The 27,764-nt window shown below is 38.2% G+C and overlaps 3 protein-coding genes and 1 long non-coding RNA gene across 5 annotated transcripts; 3 read left to right on the top strand and 1 right to left on the bottom strand.

The window, feature by feature from the left end:
• Nucleotides 1-28: 28 nt before the first annotated feature.
• LOC139674567 (uncharacterized) lies at nucleotides 29-26,518 on the top strand. The gene is made up of 5 exons (XR_011698321.1): nucleotides 29-265; nucleotides 431-991; nucleotides 1,563-1,697; nucleotides 3,678-3,748; nucleotides 26,344-26,518. It is a non-coding gene; the product is annotated as an uncharacterized lncRNA (long non-coding RNA).
• On the top strand, nucleotides 5,542-6,711 carry LOC139674116 (protein phosphatase 2C-like domain-containing protein 1). The gene is given in 2 exon segments (XM_071560264.1): nucleotides 5,542-6,494; nucleotides 6,497-6,711. Coding segments are annotated over 2 exon segments (657 nt in total). The 5' UTR covers nucleotides 5,542-6,052.
• On the top strand, nucleotides 8,205-11,655 carry PP2D1 (protein phosphatase 2C like domain containing 1). The gene is given in 3 exon segments (XM_071560263.1): nucleotides 8,205-8,210; nucleotides 10,052-10,541; nucleotides 10,544-11,655. Coding segments are annotated over 3 exon segments (681 nt in total). The 3' UTR covers nucleotides 10,729-11,655.
• Nucleotides 11,274-27,764, bottom strand: RAB5A (RAB5A, member RAS oncogene family). Of its 2 annotated transcripts, none has more exons than XM_071561068.1 (6): nucleotides 27,551-27,764; nucleotides 21,583-21,835; nucleotides 18,180-18,331; nucleotides 17,095-17,217; nucleotides 15,150-15,243; nucleotides 11,274-12,756 (listed from the first exon to the last, which is right to left on the bottom strand). In XM_071561068.1, the coding sequence occupies exons 2-6, from the start codon at nucleotides 21,743-21,745 to the stop codon at nucleotides 12,641-12,643; spliced, it is 648 nt and encodes a 215-aa protein (XP_071417169.1). In that variant the 5' UTR covers nucleotides 21,746-21,835; nucleotides 27,551-27,764; the 3' UTR covers nucleotides 11,274-12,640. The 2 variants fall into 2 exon arrangements, with proteins under 2 accessions (XP_071417169.1, XP_071417170.1); XM_071561069.1 differs by lacking the exon at nucleotides 27,551-27,764 and adding an exon at nucleotides 26,318-26,470.

The raw sequence follows: 27,764 nt of genomic DNA, 5'->3' as shown, positions 1-27,764 counted from the left end.
AATAACAGCCGCTGTATGGTAGCAGCCACCTAAGAAATTCTTTGCATTTTTTTATTGCGGCTAGGTTTCTTTTTTCGAGTTGAAAATGAAACTGTTCTCGCTTAGTTTCACTTTCAGCTTTCCCACGACACCTCCTCGGCAGCAAATGTTACGAGCAAAAAGCGCATCTGTAACAACATGCTGTCTCCGATGGACAACTTAATATCCACTCCTGAACGAAGACTCCTTGTTTTCCTGGGAGTTGCTGCAGCCTTTAAATCCACCCGTACGTTTTTTATTGCTGTTGTTTTGGTGGGGTTGTTTTTCCCAATTTACCAGCTTCTCCTTTAACCTATTAGTTAATGCTATTTAACCCAACATTAAATTTGCACACTTGATATAATAAATTATAAGTTCTGATGCTGAAAATACCTTTACTGTTTCCATACAGGTAGGTAACTCCGCCGGTATTCATTAAGGCCACTCGGCAGGCAATGGTGTCTGAAACTGCAAAGGCAAATGGTCACAGGATCACTAAGTGAATAACCTTATTCTTTAACCTCACCTTCAGGGTCCTTGAAAGCCAGAAAACTTATTATTTCCATTAAAGTAAAATTAAATGTGAAAGTTCTTAGGAAGCAGATACTGACTTTGATTTAAATACCTGAATGTTTCTTTATGTTTCATGGTGTGTTTATGAGGGCCTAATGGGAAAAACTCTGTTGTAATACACAGAATGAGGCACTGGTTGGTATAAAGACAAAAAAAAATTAAAATAATTTTACTGCAGTTCCTTCTTGAATCCTCAAGAGCACAGATGTCTTCCAATATTTTCTTATATTTTTTCCATTATACCTTGCTGCTTAGTAGATAACCAGAACAGTAAGTCTACCAGCCGGTGACTACAGATACAGTTACTATAGTAACATTTGTAAACACTAATTTCACTACACTTGCAGCACTGCTGCCTGCTAGGAGCAGCTTAGAAAGAAATCACTCTAATTGCAAATAGGTAAGTCTCTCTTTTTGATTTTTTTGTTTATTTGTTTGTTTGTTTTTAACTTTAACCCTGATTTAAATAATTGCTCACATTCTACCTTTGTGCAAATATATTTTTAAATCAAAAAGAAAAAAAACCTTGATTTTGTCTTAAACTGCTCCAGTGAAAGGTGAATATTACATTCACAATTTTGATAAGAATAAGTTGTGAAAAGACCATTTGCCATGTGGAAACACAGGACTGTAACATGGGTTGTGTTGACTTGTGGCTTCACTGAATGCAATTAGGTCATGACAGGTTGCACTACAGTAGGAAAAAAAAGACAAAAAAAACCCTTCCCTATGCTTTGACATACGAGTGGATACATGTCATTGTCAATTGCATATATCCAAGCTGACTTCTTCTGGTGGCTGAATTCCCAAGTAAAGCACATACTAATTTTCTAATTATAATACAAGCATAAATCTGAAAACCACACGATCCCCCTGTTGCTTGTTTTTCATCATGAAACATGCACAATGAAGATACTAAATTGGATTAAAACTCAAAGCCTTGTCTGAAAAACCCTCACCACATTTTTCAGTTTCTGTCCTTCAGGGCATGTCAGTGCATTTCAACAAGGAAAGCTGACTTGGAAACCCACGTTAGGAAGTACTGGTGGGAGCGGATGATCCTGGCTGCCTGCAGACAGCCTGTATTGCTCAGCTCGCAAACTCAGGTGAGTAGCCAGGTGACTTCAGGAAGACAACTCATCTGCATCAAATTAAGCAATGCAGGAGCTGGGTGAGACATGAATGCCAGTTCTTGGGGGTTTCAGGTCTCTCTCAGACTGCTGACAGCCCTGAGGAGGTACCCGCTCAGCGCCCTTGCTCCCAGCAGATCAGACATGCATCTCACATTTGCTGCTCCCGCACAAATTCACTGTGAACACCTGACAGGCTTAAGTGCAAGAGTGTGTACATTATTATTATTCCAGTAAAGGAGGTGGTTGCATTCTTGAGTCACAAGAGGAAATTAAAATGCAGTTTAGGGTGTGCTGGACTCCTGGTTATTATCTAGTTGTGATTTAGGGCTTTTGGAGCCTATCTTCCTCACATAAATTAAAGAATGACTGAACTAATAGCAGCTTAATGCTGAATGCTACCTCTCTGACAGGGACCACCCAGCTGACAGCTGAGCTCTGGGAGACTACCCCTCATCCCTGTCTGTCAGCCTAGTCAGATCCATCATGCCCAACCCAACCTAGTCTACCTCTTTTTATTCAAGATGTGTCTTTTTTCCAGTGTTCCCACCTGTTTTTACTCTTTCCATTCAATGCAAGAATGAAAAGCGTAGCTCTTGTTCCTCCAGGGAATTTCTGTGAGTAAAAAATCCTATTGTGTCCCTTTAGTTAGCATATTATTTGTGGGTGAAGTGGCCTTCCTCTTGGTCACCATGCATTCTGGACTGCTATCAATATTTTATGAATTACTGGAAGTATTAGCAGCGCTCAAGTTTTGTTCATTGTACTCTAGCATCTCATCTGCTTCTCATGGCGCTTGCATGTGACTTTAATAATGCAAGTAGCAAACCTTCCCATTAGCTTTTTGTCTGCTATAGGATACTTCACACCCCAATTACGCAGTTTTTGAAGGAAAAAGATGTGAAAAAACTGTCATGCAACATTCATAGCTGTTTCGGTCACACAAACATCTAGTTAGTGATAGAGCATTTAGAAGTTTTTATAATGCTTCCTACCCAGAAGATGCTCTTCTTGACTGTAGTCAGAGTTTTGATTTAACACAAACCAAGTGAGAAAATTAAAGACTGGAGTCGTGCAGCACAGGACATTCACTTGTACCTTTACAAAATGTGAAGTTCAGAAGCTGTTTGTTATTTAGTCATCAGCAGTCACTACATGGGCTTACACTGTTATTTTGTGGTAGTGAGAGCTGTGGATTGCTTCATACAAATATGGCATGTACTATCCATTTTCTCCTTACGTTCTCTTTTTTTTCTGACTCCCCACAATTCTTTTGTTCATTCCTTTCTCTAACATATTTTTTTGCTCTTCCTGCTCCTTAATTTGTGGCAGAGATCCCCACAAATCACTAGGACCCCACCTAGCATCCTTGACCGCCTGTGCTTTGATAGGTTTGTAAACCACCTCATCCCCATGTAGGGCAGGTCATTTGCTGTTGGAAGCCTGACAGACCGCTGGGAGACTGGCACAGGCTCTGCTGGCAGGCATGGGAGGGAAGGGGGCTCTTGTACCTCCCCTTCCGTGCCAAGGCCAGCAGATTTGTCATCCCCACTCAATGCTTTCCTGCCTCTCTGCCTCACATAAGCACTTGGTGGGCTGCTACCTCTGCCCACCAAGACTGACCTGTCTACCAAGAACAAGTGCAAAGTATCTGTAATGTAAAAAGAGCTAGGTTTGTAATTTTTTTGCTGCTCCCGTTTCCCAGTTTGATGTTTCCTCCCAGTTGAGGACCTGCACCTCTTCCCAAGTAGTCAGTGTCACAAACTGTAACTCTTGCCCAAGAAGAGGTAATGATGGGGAGTCTTATTTTGTAGGATGACACAAAACCAGTGGGCCTGGAATCCCAAGATTAAAGTTTTGGACAATTAGGAAGATAAATAAGGAGACTAATTATATTAATTTATTCCATAATTATTTTAATTATTAATCACTTCCTTCTTTCTTGGCTATCATCAGATCTAGACGCAGGAGTGTTCCCAAGTCCTGAATGTGGGCTCTGCCCCCAGCTTGGTTCCATGACTCACCAGGTTAGTCTTTATCTCTTCCTACACCTTTCATAACCAGACTTTCTTGAAACTGCATCATTGCTTCTGGGAATGCAGTAAGTAGGCTATACTATGCATACCTAAGTTGACTTACTTGGGAGATATCTTATTTCTTCTGCATCATTGCCTCTGCAGATGGTTTTAGAGAACAAGAGTGCCAGCTCTCCTACAAGTTTTGAAAGGTATAGGGAATGGCTGCTGAGTTAGCAAATGAATTAGTCTTTTCAGGTGTAGAGTTTTTCAGAGGTCTTATGTGAGTTTAAGAAAGGCTACGTAAGGGTTTTACCTAAGGTATTTGCCCTTTGCTGCTTTTGCCAAAGGTGACCATGTAAAGCTGGGACCTCCTAGGGCAGCAGCTGCACAGCAGAGGCTGGCTCTGACTGTGCTGCCAGGCATGCACTGCACAGCACAGTCAACCAGACAAAGGCTACCGCCCCACTGACCACCCGCGGTGACCCCTTGGCAGGTGCTGATGGCATCAGACATGCTGCAATTCAGGGACAGCACTGTCATCGTTTCTGTAAGTGGGTGTGATGCATTTGCAAACAGTTTTCCATGGGGGGGTGCTTCTGCCAAACTGTGTGACAGGGCAGAGGGAAGGGAGGTCAGTCAGGAGGACAGGACGTGGGCTGAACACATGGAGGCAATGAAGCCATGTCCTGACATCACAGGCACATGGGAAAAACAGGAATGAGAAGGAAGTGCTGGCTGAGGCATGAGCAAGTAAAGCAGGGAAGAAGCTAAAAACAGGCAAAGAAGATGGTGTTCATTCATCAAGAATTTGCAGCAGTGAGGCCTGCTTATGCATATTAGTTGATAATATTGTGATTAGAAACTCAGGGAGACTGTGACCTCCATTTTACATCACACAGCCCTTCTCTGCCTCTTCCTGTCACCCACAGGCAGGCATCGTTCCAGTGCTGGTTTCAGCATCAATAGCAGTCGCCCTTTTCTAAGACCACAAGTGTGTAGCAAATAATAAAAAACACAAATCTCACAGAGGAAGGAATTCAGGACTAGATTGTGCAAGTTAAGTTCTGATGGTGCCAAAGGTAAGTGAGGAAGAAGGATGCTCTGGGTGGAGATGGGAATGACATGTGTCACAGAGAGAGAACTGCATATGGAACTTTTCTGTTTGGATACAAATTAGGTCCTGGATCCTCAAAGCTCAGAGACATTTTCCATTTTCATAATTAAAAAATGAGATTGTAGTGCCAAACTTCAGAAACAGAAAATAATCTTCCCTTACTATATTTACAGCAAGCAGTTCCAAGTGTTATAGCTAGAAAGGTTTTCCAGAAATACATGATTTACTAGGAAAATGGTATCCTCTGCCGTATGAGGCTCATGCTCTGCCTTAGTTCTGTCCCTATATACAGACCAATGTATGACAGAGGTGGAGCAGCCTTCCTTTCCAAGTAGCAGGATTAAGCACTGACCAAGAGGCTCTTTGTTATGACAGAAACAGTAAATATGATTTTTTGCCCTTGAAAATATGTACAGTCTCAAACTGTGGTTTGCTCCCCTTTCTTGTACGTCTAAATTTTTATCTGCTTCTATTTTCATCTCAGAACATTAAAGTGTGTTGGGGTTTGGCTCCCTAAATAGGCTCACTGCAGTGAGTTAGAAAGCTGAATTTTATCTTTCGCACTCTGAGGGTGAGAGTGCTTTAGCTTCAGGTATTGTGCTTGTCAGTATCTCACTGTTATCCTTTAACCTGACAGAAAAAATGTCTGAGTCTGTGTCCATTCCTGATGAGGGAAATGCAAGGAAAGAAGGAAACACAGACTAATCTTTTTACTTCATAAGAGATCAACAAAGGAAATGTTTAATTTTTTATTCTATTTTACAAGGTTTTCAGCTATTAATCTATTATGCCTACTCTAAAAAATTAACATCAGGGCTACCCTTTTAATAATTATAAGAAGAGTTATTACAACTGAAGAGTTGTAGTGGATCTTGCTACATGAATTATTATGTACATTATCCTGGTTACTTACACATTGTAATTAACTGTAACTGTTTCAGTGCTTTGAAATTTGTGATTTATTAGCACTTACACTCATTCACAGAGATATAAACATCTATAAAATGTATGTGAGGGTTAAGAATTAAGTTTACTGAGGTCAAACCAACATTTTGCTGAAAGTTTTCCATTTCCAGTCTATAATCCAAGGGGGTTTTGTATACACTAAATGTAAAATTGATTAATATTTAAAAGACTGTCAAAAAAACCAGCTTACCAGATTTTCACAATATATTAGTCCTAATTTTTCATGGGCCTGAATGCATCATCATAATGACAGCAGTGAAAAGGCTTTTGCTGCCTTCCAGTCTCAAATTCAAATTACACAGAATAGGTTTATTGTGCTGGACAACTGTGGAAACAGGTCAGATACGTGTTCTCTGAAGATTCTTGATGGCTGTCACAGTGTGACAGTTGCAGCAAAGCTCCAACTTTTATTTCTTGAACAGCTTTCTCAAATAGATTCCTCCTACAAAAATAGTAAGGACAAAGAGCAAATTCTAGACTTTTCCCCCCACACAGTAATGAAGGCAGATTGGAGGGAAAAGAAAATTTTCCCTGACAAACCAGGCAACTAAGAGACCAACAAGATCAACCCTTACGAATGGATTTGCAAAGCGTATGGCAAGTCCTTTTGGAGAATGCATAGATTTTTACAACTGGGAAGGAATGAGGTTTCCAACATGCACTGGAGTGACTGTTCAGTGTTACCTGTTTGGTGGAAAGAGTTCCCAGCGAAGAGACAGAGAGCACTGTGGTAGAAGAAAGGAAACATTCTGCAAATAACACGCATAGGCCATTTGGCAAGACCACCAAAGGTGTTGCTGGACTACTGCACATTGCTATTATAGGTATGTACATTACACACCAGGATTTTTTTTTTCATTCATCCAATAAAAGAAATAATAAACTAATCTAGACACTGTTTGTTGGCAGTCAGTGTCTGGAGATAAAAAGCAGCAATACCTTTAGCTTGACAATGTGAAGGAGACATGATAAATTTCCTTGCAACTGATACTGCTATCAGACAACAGTATTCAGCTTATTAGATAAGTAGCCTGAGCATGATATTTGGATTAAAGCAGTGAAATCAAATGACTAATGTGAAAGAGTTAGGAAGCATTTCATAATAGACAAGTGACCTCTGTAAGAGTAGTACGCGCACTTTTTTCATATTAAGGGGTTGAGGTTGTCATCATTTTAGGGCAGGCAATCACAAATCTTCTGATTTTAGATGATAATTCCTTGTGTCAGTGAAACATGCTTAAAATATTCTTTTTATTAATTTGTTTCATTGGACTAAGTGCCACCACACCTTGCTACCAGCAAACTGAAAACATGATTTGTGGGAATCATCTGAATTATTAGTTTCTGAAATAGGAATTGGTTGGCTTTTACTGTTGTTACAGAAGATCTATTCAGACCTATTTCCTTGTGAAGTAGAACATTGTTTTGCCTTTCTTTAGTATAGAAAATCAATTATTAATTACAGTCAGAAACACTGATACATCCCTAATGCTTCTCCACCTACCCCTGCTCCAGGGAACACTAGACAAAGCTCTTGGAGATGAGCAACTCCAGTCATTACATCTTTCCCACCTGGTGACATTTGTTACCATTTAAGTCCTCTTGTGGTCATAAGACAGCTCTAAGATTACAAGCAAGATGCTCGCTTTCCCTCGAAGGAGTGCACATGCAGAATTATATAAAAAACCTAGTGGGTGAATAGTTTCAAATGGATTTGTATCTACAGTTCACATTCTGTAGTGTCTTCCAGTCTCTGCTTGAAGCTCATGCCCAACACCATACTACTTTTCTATCACTCTCCCTGGCATTAGTAAGGAGTGGGCTGATACTGCAACTGACATAACAGAGGCACTCTCTCTCTTCCTTGTAAGACTTCTTCATATTTCTGCATATGAAATTCTACTGAAGTTAATCAAGAGGGTCAAAGATGAATAGAAAAAGGGAGAACCATTTGAGAGGCTTGCTTTTATAAGGCAAAATAATAAAGTAAATTATCATATTCCACATTTGGAAAAACTAATTCAATATTTAAAAAAATATTTTGGCTTAACAGTAATTGGATTCCTCTGCTAGTCTGAAAAACACCAAGTCTGTAAACCAACCTGATCATGCACTGACACTGAACTAGGTAACTGTGGTGTATCCCTCCACCTCCCTTCTCCTGATGTCATACTGTACCTCAAACAAGCTTTTTGCAAGTATTCAAACTTTACTGTTAAAGGTATCAAAACTGGTAGTTTATCCCTAGTCTGTTACTCTTTCAGGAGATGGAGGCACACACCTCTAATGGAACACAGCATTAACTCACATAAAGGCTGCAATGTTTTCAAATGCATTTGCTTTCACCTTATTGTGAAAGAAAGTAATTTTATTCCAAAGAGATTAATGAAGGTAAGAACTTGGGCTGGGTGAATTCTCTACTGAATTTCTTCTGGTTCTTGCTATACGCCTCTCTCCATCCTTCCCTGATAATTGAATTGCTGGCTGCACTCAAAGATATCATAAACTCAAGCTTTCCTAATGAGTTAAAGTGTGAAGTCGACCTGAGATACTTTAAAGCTCTTATAATTAAAATACACATTTTTGAACCACATTAATTTAGTACACTTAATTTTTCACCAAATATATCACATCAAAGAAAAAGATTTGCACATCAACTCTCATTTTCCCCCCAGGAGTGTGTTCTTACATAAGCAGAGACATGTTCCTTCAGCTCCAGATAAGCAACTGAAGAGGATGGACAGATACATGGAGCAGCAGAGTGACACTGGCCAGCTCATTCTTCGTTTAGTCCTATACTGAGAGGCCAGTTAAGTTTTGTTGATTCTTTTGCTCTGTCTCTGGTTTGTACAGACTTGTATGCAAAAGCGACCAGAGTTTACTCTTTCTTGAAGTCAAATTGTTCCACAAAGGTTATATTATGCCCTTTGTTAGGCTTACAGATGATTGTCTCACTCCAAGGGTTCAAAGGGTATTTTACACATTCTTGTAGCTTTCCCTGGAAATCAGTGGAAGGAGTGGGGAGCAAGTACAAAGAAACATTCATAGAGCACAACTTAAGGCATCTATGTTCTGTAATTAATTAAAAAGTTGTGTCCTTCACTTTGATATTCTGAATCACCTTCAAGAGAAATCTGCCTTCACACCCCCTACACTTAGCCGTCTCCTACACCAGACTGCCAATACTGCCCAAGAAACACTACTGGAAAAGCAATGCTGACTTACACACACTTCTCAGAGGTCTGTGCCCCTAGTCTAGGCAGATGATATTAAAAATACAATATAAATGAACACACTGCAGCCAGCTTCATGTCTAGAGAGCTACCACATACCTCACTTAAGTTCCTTCTGTAAGACATCCATCACTTTTGCCCTTATGCTAACACACAGGAGCAGACCAGTAACCTCCTGTAACACAACAAATGGTCTCCCAGGACAGCCATAGAGGATCTCAAACAATACAGCACTGTTGTACTTTCCTTTATGCTCTGCATTCAAGTCTGACAAGACCAGTCCCCTGCAGTGTTGCTATTTCTAACACTTTTAATTCTCAAGATTTCAGAACTGTTCAGATAAGTAAAATACCTATTCCTCCTAAAGGAAAGAAGTTAGTCCTGGACCTCCCATGATGACTGTAAGAACTCTTGTTCCTTTGGGTGCTTTAACCAAGGAAGAGATGTAAGGCATCATGTTAGTAAACAAAATCCTACACTGTGTCCAAATTATTTTCAGGTACTAAAAATTACATGTTGCTAGAAACAGTGTGAACCTGAAACTTCTTGATGAGTTTATGCAGCCATAATTTTGAAAAGCACAACTCTCATATGAGTGAAAAAGTATTTGAGAAAAAAATCTTACTTAAAAACCAGTCAAGGTGTAACATTTTTAGCAGACTTCACTTTAACCTGAATGAAATGTCACATAAGAGTCCTCAGTTTATCTGCAGTCAGGAGAATAAGGTTCTGAAACAGTCTTCTAATAATGAAATTAAAAAAAAAAAAACACCATAGAAAATTTTGATGTAAAATACAACCGGATTTACTGATGGACATATTGTTGCCTATGGCAGTAGATTATTCAACTACAATCTGAGGGGTTTTTCCCAGTCCTTAACAAAAGGCTGTTACTGCAACAGTAGTACCTTAAAAAAAACCCCAACAGTATGCTTTAATGAAAAATATTTCAGTTGTAGATGATGTACATGCAGTCTTATGTAAAAATGCTCTCAAAAGAGAACAGCACTTTTAAGTGAGAGAAAACACATACTTCAGAATGGTGGAAACACCAGCACTAATACACCACATGAATTACTAGAGGGGTACCCAGGAACTACAAGAGCTCGTGGACATCATCAAGATGCAGTAAAACGAAGATCCATTATACCTGTACCTCATATTATATCTGTCCCTATCATCAGTGTTACCCACCAGTTTCTTATTTTTGCTTCTAATGGCCTTTGGGAGGTTTTGTATTACAATTAAATACTTGCACCAGCTCTAAGAACATTCACTTGTTATTTGAGAAAGCATGAATGGTGTTGAACAAAACAGGACTTTGTGTGTCGGTATTTGATGTCCCTCATTGAAGACAACTGAAAGGACTCAAATGCTATTAATGTTCTTCAAGATGGAATATAGATATTGTATTACAATATTTTCCACAGTGACTCAAAAGGCAACCAGAAAAAAAAAAGGTGAAAATGTTCTAGGAGGAACTATACACAAGTAAAGATGGAGTTTCTAAGGAAACTGATGACCACAAAAATCAAGCTAAACCAGAACTGTCTTTCAGTAACCATGAAATAAACTCAAAGAAGAGAGAAACCACTCAAATTCTAGCACACAACATGGTTCTGAAAAACTCCGTTTTAGGACAGAAAATTTTAACTAAGACTTTTCATTCACAGTGACAGACTTCAGAGCAAGAAGAAACTGTCACTTTCTGTGTGATAGGTCCAACTCACAGCCATAAACACCTGCAACAAGATGTACTGGCAATAGGGTCCAAAGACATGAAACAGATACAAACCACACAATCTAATTGTGACTCAAGTCCACAGCTGGCAGAAAAAATGGCCTCCAATGTATTCTGTGACAAATTGCAAGTCACAAGCTGCAGGAAAAGGCACAGTCAACTCTGAGACACTGCAACAATGCAACAAGGTACATTAGTGAACAACTGGCAAAGACTGCATTAGCTTCAAGTTAAAGAGATAATAGTACTATTTTGATTGTATTTCTATATGAATGTGGTAAGAGACCAAATTACCTCAAAATGTAAAAATTTACCATAGGATAGGTGGAGTGCCAGAGTATACACAGGACAGGCTTATATTTAGCTGTGTCATGAATCTACTTGTAATCATCTTAAATGCTGACCCATAAAGGAAATCAGACATCTTGTCTGGAACTGTACAAATACAATAAAAGAGAAACTCTCAATAAGAAACAGTAATCAAATTATTTTAAACCACTTTATTCAAACCTGAGCACCTCAATATAAAACTAAACACTGGTGAACTGTCATTTTCCTTGCTAAACCCAGATTACTGCAAATTTTAAATCTGCACAAGTAAGTTTCTATCAGTTCAACATTTAAATAGACTAATTCATCTCTTCTGACACACTTTGTAGATTTCATATAATGAAAATAACTAAAAGAATTAGTGCAATATACTGGACTGATCAAAATAAAATGTACTTTGGAAAACAAAGTTGCGAAGTTCATTACTGACAGATAGCAGTACTTATGTTACAGATACAGGAGCATCATTTATTACTGTTCTAGCCATAAAGGAAGAACTCAGAACCCCCTTTGATTAGAGAGAAAAGAAGTTAGCTTTAAGTAACTGTACATTCTGTATACCTTTAAGCAACTCTTAAATATTACAGAAAGTATTAAACAAATGTAGACTACAATGCAGAGTACCTATTTACAGTACATTAATATCCAAATTTAAAATCAAGTTGGATGAACATAATTGTTAGTGCACTATTTTTTTCCTTAGGGGAAAAACAAACTGTAATGGCCAGCAATGATCAGAAACAAGAAAAGTCACAGACACCGAGTTTGTTGTGGTTTTACTTGAAGAGCTCTTACAGTTTGTAGAGGACAAAAAACCCATATCATCCTAACTTGTAGCGTTGAATTTACTGGTCTGTATCCTCTGAAGAGATTAGAAATGAAGTTAAACTTGATTCATCACTAATTCATTAAGATAACTAACCAGGTTGATATAATTTACATACAGTGTACCAACTAAAACTCCACTTTCTGGCAAGCATAGGATCCATAAAATTGTTAATGCAAGTATTTGTAATTAAATTATTAAACTATGGAATGTATAAACTAAACAGTGGATACCTGCAGAAACAACTGGTTGCATCAATACTTCAGATAAGTAATTCATTTTTAGACCCTGTTTCTAAAATGGTTTTAAAGCACAATTGAGAATTATGAAAAGACCCAATTCTATTTATTGTAACAGTGATCAATATTGAGGCTACAGGAACTGGCCAATTAGGTCCACAGAGAATAGTTCTTCTACACCCCTAATAACAACTGATTTTTAAAACCTTTCAACTGAAGGAAGTTTATTCTGCTTCCATCTCTCCTCTACTGCTGAAACATTACAGCCAGTGGTGGATACATGCATGTTATAATTTTAGGTCAAAAGAAAATTCTGTATCATGAACTTGACTTATCATAAGTCTCTTCGCTGTTTGGAAGATGTACTGGACCAGGTTAAGCACTCCAATTCCATGGTTATTAACAGTTAGAAAGCAGAAGAATATTCAGAACAGTTTAAAGCAATCGATCTTTTAGTTACTACAACATTGACTCTTGGGTGATTGTGTGGGTTCAGTAAGGTCTACTCCTCTTCCTCTGGCAGAGCTGGCTCCTGCATTCTGTGGTTCATTCTTGGGCAATTTTTTTGCTGTAAAATGAACAGGAAGTAAGAGTTAAAACTGAGGTTTTATTAATTCACCTGAGTACACAAAAGTCAACACATTATTATTCTATAAGCATATCAGTATACTCATTCTATAATCTCATTTGATTCAGTGCACTGGTTATGAAAGAAGTTAAAACACTTAACTTCTTAAAGATTAACTGCCTTATCTATGATTTCCAAGAGTGAAATGCATTAGTAACTTGAGCACACAGGTGTACTATGCTGGCAAATGACAGCTCTTGTGGGAATCCACCCACACAGAACAGGCTTTAAGATCAGGATGTTTGTGCGAAAAGATACAGAAACATTGAAAAGGCCTGACACAGACAGAAATAGGTCAAACTAGTTCCCAGATTCCTAGCCAGAATAAGTATTTCCACACAAAATATAAAATGGCCCTGAGCACCAGATCAAGCCTCTCCTATTTTTTTTTTCAAGCTGTGTCTTCTCTCCAGCTCTTATGAGTCAATTGACCAGTAATTTCTATGTTGCCTCTGTAGCTCCAAGGTACCTCTCCAGTCCTGACATGAAAAATAAGGGTGACAACGGTAACCTTTCTGAGCAGGTAGCTTCTCCTAGATTTCTTCAATCAGAAAATTGCTTAACGATAGAAGTCCATAAAGACTTCCATGGGTCTGTCTTGCACATGCATGCTTTCATTCCAAAGTAATTACTTTGGACAGCCTTTTAAAGAACAGCTTTCCCTGAAAGGAACAAAATGCACCAGAAGACCAGCAGAGCACACATCAACAAGGTGTTGCAGTGCTAGGTAACCTCATCTAGATACCCTTTCCCACAAAAGGGTGGACCAGAGGGATCATTTGAGCTCCCTTCCAACTTGAGCGTTCTCCAGATCTGTGATAAAACCCAAGAATTCACATTGTACTCAGCTGCTGAGACAGTACAAAGAAACAAAGCACCAGCAGAAAAATGCCTTCAAAGCGCTATCATTTTGAATTCTAGAACTGTATCTAGAACTCAATTATTATTATTTTTTTACTGGAAGTTCTGAATGAACTCCAATGCAGTCAATTTACAAGCAGCTGTAGCTTGCATCCCACAATTGTAAGTGTTCTCTTTTTTCATTTTCTCCAAGTTTTTAAGATACTTACACATGGTCCTGAGAATTGCACCCACACTATGCAGGCCATTCCAAATTCCATGCAATACTTATATCCTCATCAAGATTTCCTTTCAGAATCCAGTGCTGCACAGATCTTGTTCTGACGCACTGACAAAGCTGAATTTCGCCCCAGCCATGTAAAAGAATACTCCCATAGCCAATGTTGCAGACAAAATACCTGGGTATTCTTATTAACTGGGTATTGTTTTCCTCAAATTTATATTGTATACTTAATTAAAACATGGACAGGTAAGAATCATTGTTGAGATGTCAAATTACAAAAAAATGCCAACATATTTTGGTGATTAAATTTTCTTTTTCTTTTTTTTTTAAACAGGATGCAAACTGCATTATTAAACACATCAGTTTTGCAACTTCACCAACAGTGCAATTAAGCATTTCTTTATCATTAAATGTAGGCCTATCCTGAACATTTAAGAGAAAAATATACTTTCCTGTCATAGAGTTATATGTTTGTGTCCATCCCTTCTCCCCAAGTATTTATAGTTAATATGAAGGAAGTTATAAAGTGTTGCTATAGTGATAATTTAATTTGCATCTGCTGGAAGTTTGAAGCACACCACAAATTACCTTCCACTTTCCTGACTGGAAAAGCAGAGGATAAGAGCTCTTTAGAAACATTTAATTTTAATAGCAGTGCCTTTTTCCACAAAAAAGGAGAGGTCACTGTGGTGCAACATGCAACACAGATCTAATGAGGTTATTTGATGCTACACATTACTATTTTACAGTAGCAGAGCTCCTACTGTGATTAAGATTATTATTTCATAGATTAGTGACCAGCCTAAAAAATGCATTCTTTCTTTTTTCTCCCCTTTCAAAAGTTTATCAATAATTAAATACAATTTTGGGTATATCAATGGAATACATAAAATTTCTTAATAATTTATACTCTAGTATTACACGTTACCAACTTTACAGAAATTCCTAAGACTATATAAGGTCTAAAAATATATTAGTCAATTTACTTTTCACATGCAGCATCCTTTACTTGTAACCTGGAATCTGAATTTAAGCACACATTGCCATTTTTGGCACAACTTTTGGATTTTAGAGACCTGCATTTAGGATTTCAGATATCTGACTTAACAAAATGAAACAAATAAAAACAAAACTTCAGTGCCAGAACTAACTAAGGTCAAACCCAAAAATCTTGGGCTAGGAAGATTGCAATGGCCTAAATCTCATGAAAACAATTCCCTTAATGTTCTCAGTTTGTTCATACACTCACCAATTGCCATGAATATTTCATTTACGTTCATAGATGTTTTGGCAGATGTCTCCATGAACAATAAGCTGTTGTCATCTGCATAAGCCTGTGCTTCCTGCAGGTTAAAATAAGAAAACATTACTTCATTTTAAAAAAATTAAAAATCACACAATCACTACACGTAGTACTTCTATTGCTACTAAGGAACAATTTCTATACCATTTTTAAAGACAGTTTGTTGAAACACTCATGTGACAATACGTTATTCATTAGCTATTGAGAAGTTACAACTCCATCAAGTAGCTAAACAATTAGAAATACAATCTTTAAAATTCTTACTAATCTTAAAAATATCCAGATGGAAACATGGCAGGTAAAACTAAGTAATACATGAAAATATTTATGAAAGGGACAACCCCAATCCAGGAACACTAGCTCTGACAGCAAGAACAAATGAGCTCCAGAAGTGCCATCAAATGTCAGCAAGTCCTTTATTACCCTGGAAAGAAGGCAGGTTGCAACTATCTCAAGTGTTTCAAGCACTGAGGCAGATGGATCAGAACCATTTCATTATCCTGATAGAAATTCACAATTATAACACATAAGCAGCATTAAGTATTTTGTCATGTTATCTCCCTTTTCAGTATGAATTTCCATCTGATACACTGCTTTTAAGAAATTTACCATTTTTGCCATATCCTATTAGTCAATTCAGCTGAGAATCCTCATCTTCTTCTGAGTATGTAACTGGCTTTACATTCAATTAAAAAAATCTACAAAGAAGCCAACCTACAAAAGACCTATGATGGAAAGAAGAATTTACAACATTCTATGATTATTTAAGTGACACCTAAGATCTATGTTACTATACCTGAAATACCACATTAACAAATACCTAGAAATCTGTGATTTGCAACAACAAAGGACTGCCAAGTCTGCAAGAAGCCCAAAAATCCACATTAGCAAAAACCTTAACATTTGAAAAATATTAAAATTTTAATTGTTCAAAAAATAGTAAAGGTACGCCTACTTTGGTAGTTAAATTTGATTACATTTTTGACTGCAATCATATATGATGTTTTTGTTTAATACCACACTTTTTCACAAAACACAAAGGTCTTCTGACAAACAGCTTCATGTTACAACTGACATGAAATTAGAAAACCGAGTTGTTGAATTCTGGCAGAAAAACATCTGCACCCCTGCTAACCTCGTAATTCAACTCTCTACAGTTACAAAGATTCATTACTATATACAGCATTATCTCACACAGTGCCACCAAATACAGGTTAAAAACCGTAAGACAATTAATGACTAATAAATACTATCTTAATTCAAATTCAGTCAATCATGAATGGACCAAAATTATGTGCAGTAAGATTTTTATTCACTTTGGAATCTCTTTTCTGAGGACTTGGCTAAACTTTCTAGAAGATACAATACAGCAGTGAGAGCACAGCTATAACCACTAAACCAAAAAGAATGCCATAAAAAGCACAATGACAATTTGAACCCTGCTTCAACAGTACAGTCTAAGCAAGTTAGGCATATCAATTAGCTTTGTATCATGATAATCAAAATTCTCCAGCTTACAAGTCAGATAGAACTGTTTGCACTGAGTGACTGCTATCTCCTCCACTGAAACTCGAGATACAAGTAAATTTTGGGTTGAAGACAGAGGTCACACTGAAGAACAGATATTAAATTAGCCTTAAAGATACTCAAGTGAGTTATTCCTCAAATTCAAATTTAACTATTCAAAAAAGTCTGTTGCTACGTATCACTTGTGCAGAAATAGGTTTTTCAGTAACATATATGTAATTTAATTAGTCTCAGCTGACATTTATATTTAACAGCATGACCTCCATAACAACTAGTCAGGCTGTGCACATAAACTCCTCCCAGATTTATTTACTATCTATTGAAACAAAATTATATTTCTATGAACAGAAGTTTTTGTACATACCTGGAAATCCACAGCTCTCTTGTTAGCTAGATCAGCTTTGTTTCCTGCTAAAGCTATTACAATGTTAGGACTTGCTTGTCGCTGAAGTTCTTTGACCCAATTTTTCGCTCTGGCAAAGGACTCCTGTTAATGATTGCAAAATGATGCAACTGAGTTTTGTCATCCTTTTGTACTGACCTATTATCCCCATCTCTGTTATCTACACTTCAAGAACAAAAGACCAATGCAAGACTGATACCTTAGTCCAAAGGCACACTCCAACTTGCCAACTGACCTTTTAAAATAAAACATTCCTACCTTAGTTCTCAACTGTGCTTAGTTGGGATAATGCTGAAAAGGTAAGTAAAGATAGGAAGACCTTTATGCAGACAGAGTAGGGAAAGAGAAGTAGTTAAGAGAGAAGATGGGACTTTTAATTTCTCTAGAAGAACCAAGTGCATAAACAGCTATACTGAGAGGGTCTCAAAATTACATTCTAATTACGGAGCACTGTTCATTATGGTACATGATTTCTGGGGTTTGTGAGACTTTGGGGTTTTAAGTCTCATTTCATTTAAAACAAGTGAAGCTTATCTGATCTAAGTTAAAATAAAAAGAAATTATGTAACCTTAGGTTTTGGTCTCAACAGCTTGTGCCAGCTTTCCAACTCATACTTGCAGTAATACAATATTAAAATAATGTCTTTCACTATGAGAAATAAAATTGCCACCCACAATGTGGCTCAAACTTGGTGAACTGATTTAAAGGTGAGTTTGGAACATTTTTACAATGGAATTTACTTTCTCCCTTTTTGCTTTTTAATACAAAAAAACCCAAAAAACAAAACAACCTAGAAATGGTCCTTTGACAAGAAAAGTTTACAGACACAAATTAACATTATACATCCAATATGAAATGAGCAACCTGGTCTAGCGGATGTCCCTGCACACGGCAGATGACCTTTAAAGATTTCTTCCAAGCCAAACCATTTTATGAGTCTACAAAATCATGAACTGATTCACACAAGTCAGTGAGGAAAATTAAGACTCATTGCAAGACTAACTTCCAAATCCCCCTTGTGCCTCCCTAATATAGTAGTACTTACCTCATTTGTAATGTCGTATACCACTATAGCTGCTTGTGCTCCTCTGTAGTACATGGGTGCTAAACTGTGGTACCGCTCTTGCCCAGCTGTATCCCAAATTTCAAATTTTACTGTTGTATCATCCAGACATACAGTCTGGGTTAGAAAAGCAGCTACAAAAAAGACAGAGGTGCTGAAACCAGAATTCTGTTTATATCTCTATATTCATATAAAATTATCTTCAGAGAGATGCAAATATGATTTCCTCCTAATAAAATATAGCAGATTTGATGCAAGCATGAGCTGACAGACTGTAACTGATCAACACAGAGGAGTTATTTAAACAAACAGACTTCCCTCAGGTTAAAGACATAAGGAAAGAAGAAGTGGAAAAGATTCCCTTTTTTTCCTGTAATAGTGAATCTGAGTAACCATAAGCCTTCTCCTAAACCTTCTAGATATCTTTCATCCTGCTTCAACAGACTGTATTATAGAGTACCAGTAACAGTATCCCATCATGCTATAATCCAACAGTTCAGACATTTTCAGTTCTACACATTGACATCACTCCAATACTATCTTAAAGCTTCGATTTTCAGCTCCTGACAACTTCATCTTAGCTAACAGGTATGGAAGAAAAGTGCTTCTCAGAAGTTCTTGTTCTTAAGGCAGCGTGACTCTGCAAGTGATCTCATGAGTTATTTCAGCACAATTTCGACAGCCTGCAGTTTCAGGGCAACTTGTATCCATTGCCACTACAGCCAAATGCATTAGCATAAATAATGTTCTTCCAGTTACAGAAAATAGTAAGTACCTGTTTTCAAACAATCACTCCTAGTAAAGATTTTTCATTCAGATTAAGGCATATATTAAAAATATGGAGGCAAGTACCCATACAATATAGAAATTAGTATTAAAAAACTAAGGAAAGCCCACTACTTGGCTGAAATGGGGACTTTCATCACTGGGCATACTGACAGATTGTGGCCAATTTAAATCAAAGGTCTGAAGAGACAATGATCCACTTGCATACCTGGGATGTTATCCTGTCCTACATACTCCAAGACATCATAGCCTATGAATCATTCCAAAATGGCTGCACCCTTCAACTCATTACAGAAAAGCCAAGCTAACCTTGTTTTGTAAGGGACACTGTAACTAGGAAAGAGAAATGTCCCTGTTTCAGCTGTGAGTGAGCAGCTGCAACTTAGTTGCCACCTGGGGTTAAACCCTGACAAGAAGCTGACTCCTTAAGTGTCAGGTGCTCCTGCTTCAGGGGTATTAGCATCCATCACACATGAGCAGGCAGGCTGGAGAAAGTAAAGGCTTGGATGTTCCAATATTAAATCCTCCTGAAACTCTCTAAACGCTAAATATCCAAGCATCAGTAAAACAGGCTCCACTGGCAGCTCCTTAAGTAGCCTAGAACCAAAGGAGAGTGAAAACAACCTAAAGATCCTGCACTAAACTAAGGGCTTTCTCCTCAGAATCAGCTCAATATTATGTTTGTCCAAGGCAGAGATAAAATGCAAATGGATTTTGAAGTTCTTACAGACATTATTCTTTTAGTAGAAAAATGTACCTACATTCCATAAATGAAGGTACTTGGGAAGAGAGTTAAAACAAGGGGTTTATTGTCTGGCATCCTTGTTTTTGTTGAAAGCAACATTTCAACCACCTTAAAACACTAGTTAAGCTTTGCAAAAAGGGTAACTTCCTTCTGTCCTGCAAGGACATAGTAAATTGACAAATAATCAGCTGTGTTAATTAACTGAAAGCCTATCATCCTTAACAGCCAGACTTTTGTCTTAAGCAACTAACAGGCATTGCCACACTACTCTGAAGTGGCAAAAACACACCAGCACCATCCAACATGTCTGCCTTTAACTGCACTCCCTTTCAGATGTTTTTATTCATATTCACAATGAACATAAGCCTCTCTTTGTTAAAAGGCCCTTCTGTATACAAAGAAAATTATGCCTTAGGCAAGTACAAGCTACACAGACAACTTTTTCTGAATCCCAACATTGCTGCACTTACTATCTCTCAGCTGTATCATATGGCATTTTGTTTTTCCTGTTTTATATAGAAGAGGCACAAGTTAACACAGATTACACTAAATGCTGTATACCTGAACTTGAACTTAGGCTATTTAACTTCTTTATAGATTTTAAACAATGTAACAAGTTTTGGGTTATCCCAAACACTACAATGAGAACAAATTGAAGGGAGGTTAAATGAATTGGAGATCACTGAAATGGAACAATGAATTTTACTTAATTTTAACCATTATTTTAAAAACAAAACCCCTCACTAATACTGGAAAGTTAATTCACTATACATCTTTGAGAATGCTCTCCAAGTTATTATATAGCTGTATGAGGGAATACAGAAACCTTTCACACTAACACCTAACCTAAAGCTATTATAAAATGCACAAAGACAAGTGTGATTAGTAAGACCGGTAAAGGAGAAAATATGTGCTTCTCCATTTATGCTGACAGATACATGTATTTATTTTGTGTAACAGCTAGAAATAGGGCAAAAGAAGAATGCGATGAAACTCAGCTTCTATTTATTTTTGTAAGCTTTGTAGAGTTTTTACATTTCAACAACTGTTGGTGTGTGAAGAGACAAACAGACCACTGAAAGGGCTTCACATAAATACTACAATGGAACAGACTGACTCATGCAAGCAGCAACAGCAACTACTGGAGAATAGTTATCAAACCATAAAATCCATATTTTTTTAAGTCTGTATGTCATTTGGTAGTTTTAGGATAAGTTTAAATTTATCCAAGGAGGAAGCGCACACAAAGCACACACAACTTCAAAATACAGTAAAACATATATCTGTCAAGGGGAAGAGTGGCATAAAATCTGTTCACAGTTGCACAGATTTTTTTATTAATTCAGTAGTCAGAATCTGTTTTGTTTGAAGTCACAAAATGTAAACCCAGCACATTAATAATCTGTGATTACTAATAAAGAAAGGTATATTCAGGAATGTAGCAAGTTCTCCCGAATCAAAAGCAAAGCCAGGATGCAGAAATAAACTTTTTGGAAGATCCGGCACTGGTTTTTTTTTAAGGAACTAAGTTCTTAACTCTTAAGCAGTTGTTTCATGCATTAACCATACATCACAAATAAAATAGCCACACATCCACTCACAAACAAAATATAACATGGAGTCCAGGTTTCAGAACTATGCAGCTCAAGAACACATTTACTTTGCTACAGCCATGTGCTGACTACGTTTCTCTTAGAAAGTTATAATTCTCAATTACAGACACAGGGCTCAGATTTGAGTTTTGATCCCTCTGTCAATGACCCACTGCAGAAGTGCCATTACATTAAAGGTTGTCAAAGTCAAGGACAGAATATAAACCCAATGTGAAACAAATTAACAAGATAATTTTCTCACCTCCAATTGTACTTTCTTGAAACTCATGAAACTGTCCTTTTACAAAACGAAGCACCAAACTTGATTTGCCAACTGCAGACTCTCCTAAAAGTACTAGTTTGAATTGGCAAATTTTATTTCCAGCATTTGGCCCATTGGGTCTTGTTGCTCCTCGATTAGCCATGTCCAAATTAGAAAAAAGTCCTTTGTTTCAAAAGCTTTTGAAAGCAAGTTCCAGGATTCAGACCTCAGTGGTTCTTCTGCCAGTAACAACCTATTTGTGAGAAGACAGTGGATGGTATTAGATTTACAAACTAAGTACGAAAAAATCTCATTCACTAATGAAACAGGTACTACATGTAACTTCACTTAATATTTACCAAACTCAATAGTCCAGAGTACAGCTACTATCATTGGTAAGTTGTCAACTATATCCAGAATTTATGATAAATGAACTAATTATCTTCTTTAATACCTAGTCTTCCCATTAAAGCTTCAGATTAGGACATTAAAATTCAATTATACTACTTCTTGCAAGACTTTAGTATCTTATTCCTTAAGATATCAGATTCAAGTATAATACAACAGATTTAGACTTTCAAATGATTGGGAAAATATCCAATGACAAGAAGTAATAATTTTTCCCATAATTATGCTATTGCTACCCAATATTCCAAAGCCTGCACCAATAAAGGATGCTAAAAACCTGAGCCAATTGGGTAAACTCAAATATCACAATAAGTTCTTGGCAATTGTACTTAATTCACTTCTATCAAATGCAATTTCCTTAAATAAAAGTACAGAAGATCTTCACATACAAACCACCAATACCTCCTCTAATTAACAATTGTACTGAGAAGCAACAGTAAAGCTTTCCACATGAAGAAAATCAGATTTTTCTTGACCAATAAGAATTCCAGATCACTCAGTAAAAGCCACCAGAGACAACAGATGACAACAGATTTCTATTTTCAATACTAGTACGTATCTTAGCAGATCAATATTCACCACAAATATCTTCATTAAGAACAACTAGGAACAGTGCATTCCTTAGTCTGCCTCCTCTTCTTTCCAACTCCTTAAAAAACACGCACCTCCAGTATTTATTCATACAGGCAGACAACCATTTAGACTCTGCTGGTATCACTTCTGAGCCTAATATTTATGCTTTTACACACTTAACAGCAGATACAAAACAAAAGGCATCCCCAAAGCAGCCTATAGCTTTGTCCTACTCTAGTTGATTATTTACTGGAACTGTTTACACTTTGTGGGGATGCAGCTTTTCCAATATCCAGGATGCAAGCAAGTTAGTTTGGAGTGCATTCTCCTAATGCAAAAACATCCCCCTAGTTGCAAAAACACAAGGAAACACAACACTTTCAAATTACTTCTTATACGTTATTCCTTGTGGTAAAGCAACTACATTTTAAACCAAGCAGTAGCCTTTAGCCACCCTCAGTACACAGATCAGGCACTTGAGCATTCCAGTTTGCCATACACTGAGCTCAGGCACTACTGGCCTCCACTCTCCTTCCTAACTCTCCCTTTTGTAAACTCAATCCAAGTCCTGAAAAACCTTGTTTTCAGAAGGTGCTTCAGCACTCTGGCAGAACTCCATCCTTCAATTAGATACTCCCTTAAAAAATAATTTTCATGGAATAAACAAAAGCAAAAATCTTAGCACTATTTACTGAATTACATCCCAGTTGAAAAATGGTTATTCTGTTTCTCAGTGTAAACAGAACTTGAATACACGTCTTAAAAAATATTTCCAATATCTTAAAAACACTCCTATTTGCTCATGTTGCTCCTCTTCCCATATCTCTCAAAATAATTTAGCTTCTTCCAGAAGCATATTACAATTCTGTATTCTGTCCTGAGTTTGTGTCCTACTGAGTACTACATCATCCTAAAATCAAAAGATACATATTTAAATTTGAGTTGTACTACATAATCTACTAAGTATCACATTTTAGATATATGTTCCTACAAATATGTGAAAGCGTACCACAGTGAAAGAATGTTCCTATGAAGCAAAAAAGCCTCTGCATATCTCGCCACAATTAAGTTCCATACTCAGACTCTTACTCATTAAACTAATTTTGGTGCAATATTTCAGAATACAAGAACATATCCAGCTATTTTAAAAATACCAGACCTTTTAACCTTATACCAAAAAACAACAATTCATGCACTGCTGGTGTGTTGGTTCTCAGGCAAGACTCTTCCCTCTCTACGCTGCTGAAATATGTATCAGAAGTTGTGGAGCAATTTGGATAAAAATGGATCAGTGACAACAGTTAATCTCTTCCTAATTATATTACAATAGAGAAAGAAATAAGGCATAGCCAAAATATAGGTAGCTCAGAATACTGTTAGCCATTTGTTTATCTTTTCCTTTGGAAAATTAATGGAGACAATTAAGTTATTTCTGGTTTAAAATGAAAAAAAAATCTGCTTGCAGTAGCATTCTAGTGTGTTCAGACAATCATGAAATAATTAAAACCCCTGTGATATTAATACATCCCATGTTTTTCCAGACTCTGCAACATTCATAAAGACATCAAGGATGACATCCAGTGACCGTGCAACTTAGTACTCTTGGGAGCAAGTGACTCCTAGATGACACACAGTCAACCCTCTACACTGGTTACTTGCTATGACCAGTGTTTACTGTTCCCCATAGTGAGAGCAAAATGAGGTATGACAGAAAAACAGGCAAGACTGATTTAACTCATACTATATATTTGTTTCAACTGGCCATTTACAGTTTCAAGTTATTCAGATTTATATCACTTACAAAACAGTAATCACTACCCTACCAAAACTCCTTCAGAACACAAAGCTGAAACAGGTTGTCAAGAAAAATATACTATTCAATTTTTATAGATGCCCAAGCTACAGAAGCTGTAGCAAATGGAGAACTTCAAAGTTTACACCCTTACAGCATCCCACTCTCAAAGTCATTCCAGATAGTCAGATACCATGTACAAAAATAACCAGCTGTCAAGCTGTAGCAAAATCCAAGAGACATACCCCGCAAACCTCATTCATTTGATAGTCACATCAATGTTACTAATAAATTAATAATAAACCTACTACAGTCATGCCACCCACTTTTTAACAGCTCAGGATAAAATAAATGCAAGACTGAAAACCTGATAGAGCACACCCAGATGATTTCGGTATGTTAAGGTAGTCACTAACACTTCTGTAAGTGTATATGGAAATCATCATCTTTTGAAGTTTCAGATGATGTTGAAACTCTGTAGTTGAAGTTCAAAACATCACAGCATTCATACACAAAAAGCAAGGAAAGTATTTCCTTAATCTGAAGGGAAGCAGCGCTGCAGTTTGACACAGCCATCATAGAATGCTTTTGGCCTGTTCCTTTCATGTACGTGAGCTCAGCACAGTGCCTCACAAGGATTGAGGAGTAGATTTCAATGGTACCAACCATGGTCCAAGCCTCAACTCTCATACATCCTCCTGTTACTCAATTCATCAGAAAAATACAAGTCTTGAGAACCAGAGAGGAGTACAATATGCAGCACCCTACACATACACTGAAAATTCAAGTGTTTCTTGACAGATCACTTTCAAGACAATTCTGGACACTTACTGAAGGGCTCGCCTACAACACCTATATTTTACCTTCAACTCTGGTGAAAATTTCCTGGAAAAGACCCACTAACATGCCTTGCCTTCCCTCTCTGTTCGCCCAAAATTTTATGTTATACACACTTCGTAATCGATACACTGGGAATATGTGAAGAAAGAAAACCCTGGCAAAAACTTTTCATTCACCTACACAAAAGCAAGTACACAAGTGTTTTGACTGGAACCAAGCTTTTAAACTGATACATCTGGGAGTTATGCAACTACTAATCTAAAAAGCTACTAAAAGTTTCTAAGATGGATGTCTTCACATGCAGAGAAATGAGATTTTCTTACTTTTATAGAGTTTAATATAAGGCCCATTTTGTAGTTTTAGACACTAAAATGCATAGCTCCTTCTAGTAAGTAGCAACTTTCACTCCTCCTGAATATCCCCAAGGCACAGCAGCTCCGTTCTGAAATGCCAGAACACAAAGCTTGGAGTATATTATTAGCAAAGTACCCCTGCTAATGCTACCAACTAATTTATCAGATGCTTGGTATTCTCATGACTCTAAAGGAGAAATTTGTGTGCTGCTACATAGTCTGAGTTTTATTTATGGAAGAGTCCTGAGTATTTTAATAGAACACACATAAATCTTACTATGTTTGAGTCTGTGTACAAAATATCAACAGCCTGAGCCAATACCTAAAAATTCTCAACTTAATAGCATAATTCAGTCATGTAAGTGTACAGACCTGCGCCTATTTTCAACTATGAGACAGCGAGTACTGAGGTATCAAAGTAACACTTGTGACAAAAGCCAGGCTACTGAAGAGATTAAGACAGTAAGCACTGTTCCTACAATTAATATGATTAAGTGCATTATCAAATACAAAGGCCACAACAAAAAATTAATGTTAAATTTAAAACTGGAATATTCCATTTCATAGCAAACAATAGTGTTTCTCACCACGAACACACTTATTGTTGCATCAATTTCTAATAAACTTTTTCACTCTTCTTTAACAGACATAGACCATACAATGCTGAGATTGCAACCTCTGTCTACTTTAAATTTCTTTATACTGGACTATCTTGAATATTTTCAAAAGCAGTAAATAAAGACCCTGATTATTAGTCACTCCTACTAACCGAGTTTTTCTCTTTTTCCCCTCCAGGTGCAGCAGAACCAGGGTGGCACCTTCCTGCAGGGTTCAAGGTAGTGATGTGGACAACCAGCAACACGCTTGTCACATGCGAGCCAATTTATATTGAAACATGATGAGACAGTAAGTTCAATGAGTGAATCAACACAGTCCCTGCAAAAAAGTCACAGCCTTCCCATTAAAGGTAATAGGCACCTCATAAGCTCATCTGAATGATGAATGGTACCAATTGCTTTCAGATAAACTGGTTTATCATACAGGAAATGCAAGCAATGATGATGACTGTAATACCATTGTCTCCAGCCACCTCACTTCAGCCAACATATACCTTGTCCTGACATTTCTTATGGAAGAACAATACTTACAAGCAATCTAGCCTGACTGTAACTCTGAAAAGTCACAATGAAACCAGAAAAACACATGAACGCCACACTTTTTATTTGACCTTAACATTACATGGAAGAAGCTGATAAATTTCAGCTGTCTAATTAGGTGTTCAGCCTCTATTTTCCATCCCCAAGCTCTGAAAGAGGCATAAGGCAGAAAAACAAAAGTCATCAAAAATCCTGAAAGAACAGCCTTCTATGGCCCTATTGTTTGAAATATTTTGATAGTTCTTAAGCAATGTAGCTCTCCTATAAAATGTAAAACCGCACACGTTTGTTCTTCCACCATACTCTACCTCTATATCTAGTTCCAGTTCAGTGTGATGCAGAACATAGCAGTACATTAGGCCTGTCGTGGTCCCCCCGATAACGACGCGTTACTGGGAGTACTTTTACTTCCCACCTAATCCATCGTCCCTGCCCCAACCGCAGGTGAAAGGGAAAGCGAGGGGCACATCACCCGACCTCCCCTTTCCCATCTCAGAAGCAACTCGGGGCAACAACCCTCACCGCCGCCCCAGAGAGCGAGACCACCCGGCAGGAGCGCCTGCACTCCGGGAAGGCTCCTCGCTGCCCTGGGCCCAGCCCCTCCAGCCCCCGCCGCCACCTCCCCTCCCCCGCGGCTCCCTCCAGGCACAGGAATAAGGGGAAGTGGGAAAACCGGGGGCGCCATTTTGAGCCGGGAAGGGAGAGCGCAGCCGCTCCTGCTCGCACGCCGGGCCGGGCCGCCCCTCGGCAGGCGCTCCGCAGTGCCCGGGGCTGCGGCCCCGCACCACAGGCGCCCCCGCCCCGCTCCCGCCGCCGGGCCCCCCGCGCCGCCGCCTCCTCCTCACCTGGCCGGGGCGGGGCAGCCGGGGCGGCGGCGCAGCGCTGTCAGTGCGTCCGGCGGGGCTGGCTGCGCGCCGGGGCAGGGCGGGCGGAGCAGGGGAAGCGCGGAGGCGGCTCCTCGGAGGGGCGAGGGGCGGGGGCGCGGCCGAGCTGTGCCAGCCCCGCCGCCACTGCCGCTGCCCCGACCCAAACACGCTCGCACCGCGCACACGCACTTCC

This window comes from Pithys albifrons, chromosome 7 (genome assembly GCF_047495875.1).
Source record: "Pithys albifrons albifrons isolate INPA30051 chromosome 7, PitAlb_v1, whole genome shotgun sequence".
Classification (NCBI taxonomy): Eukaryota; Metazoa; Chordata; class Aves; order Passeriformes; family Thamnophilidae; genus Pithys; species Pithys albifrons.
The sequence above is the reverse complement of the archived record's forward strand: the minus strand, read 5'-3'. Positions and strand labels throughout refer to the sequence as shown.

Excerpts from the sequence above, each read along its gene's own strand:
- RAB5A (XM_071561068.1), bottom strand. The coding sequence starts at position 21,745 with ATGGCTAATCGAGGAGCAACAAGACCCAATGGGCCAAATGCTGGAAAT. Across the intron at positions 17,218-18,179 it reads TATACGACATTACAAATGAG|GAGTCCTTTGCCAGAGCGAA; the intron begins GTAAGTACTACT and ends AATCATTAACAG. Across the intron at positions 12,757-15,149 it reads TGAAATATTCATGGCAATTG|CAAAAAAATTGCCCAAGAAT; the intron begins GTGAGTGTATGA and ends TTCATTTTACAG.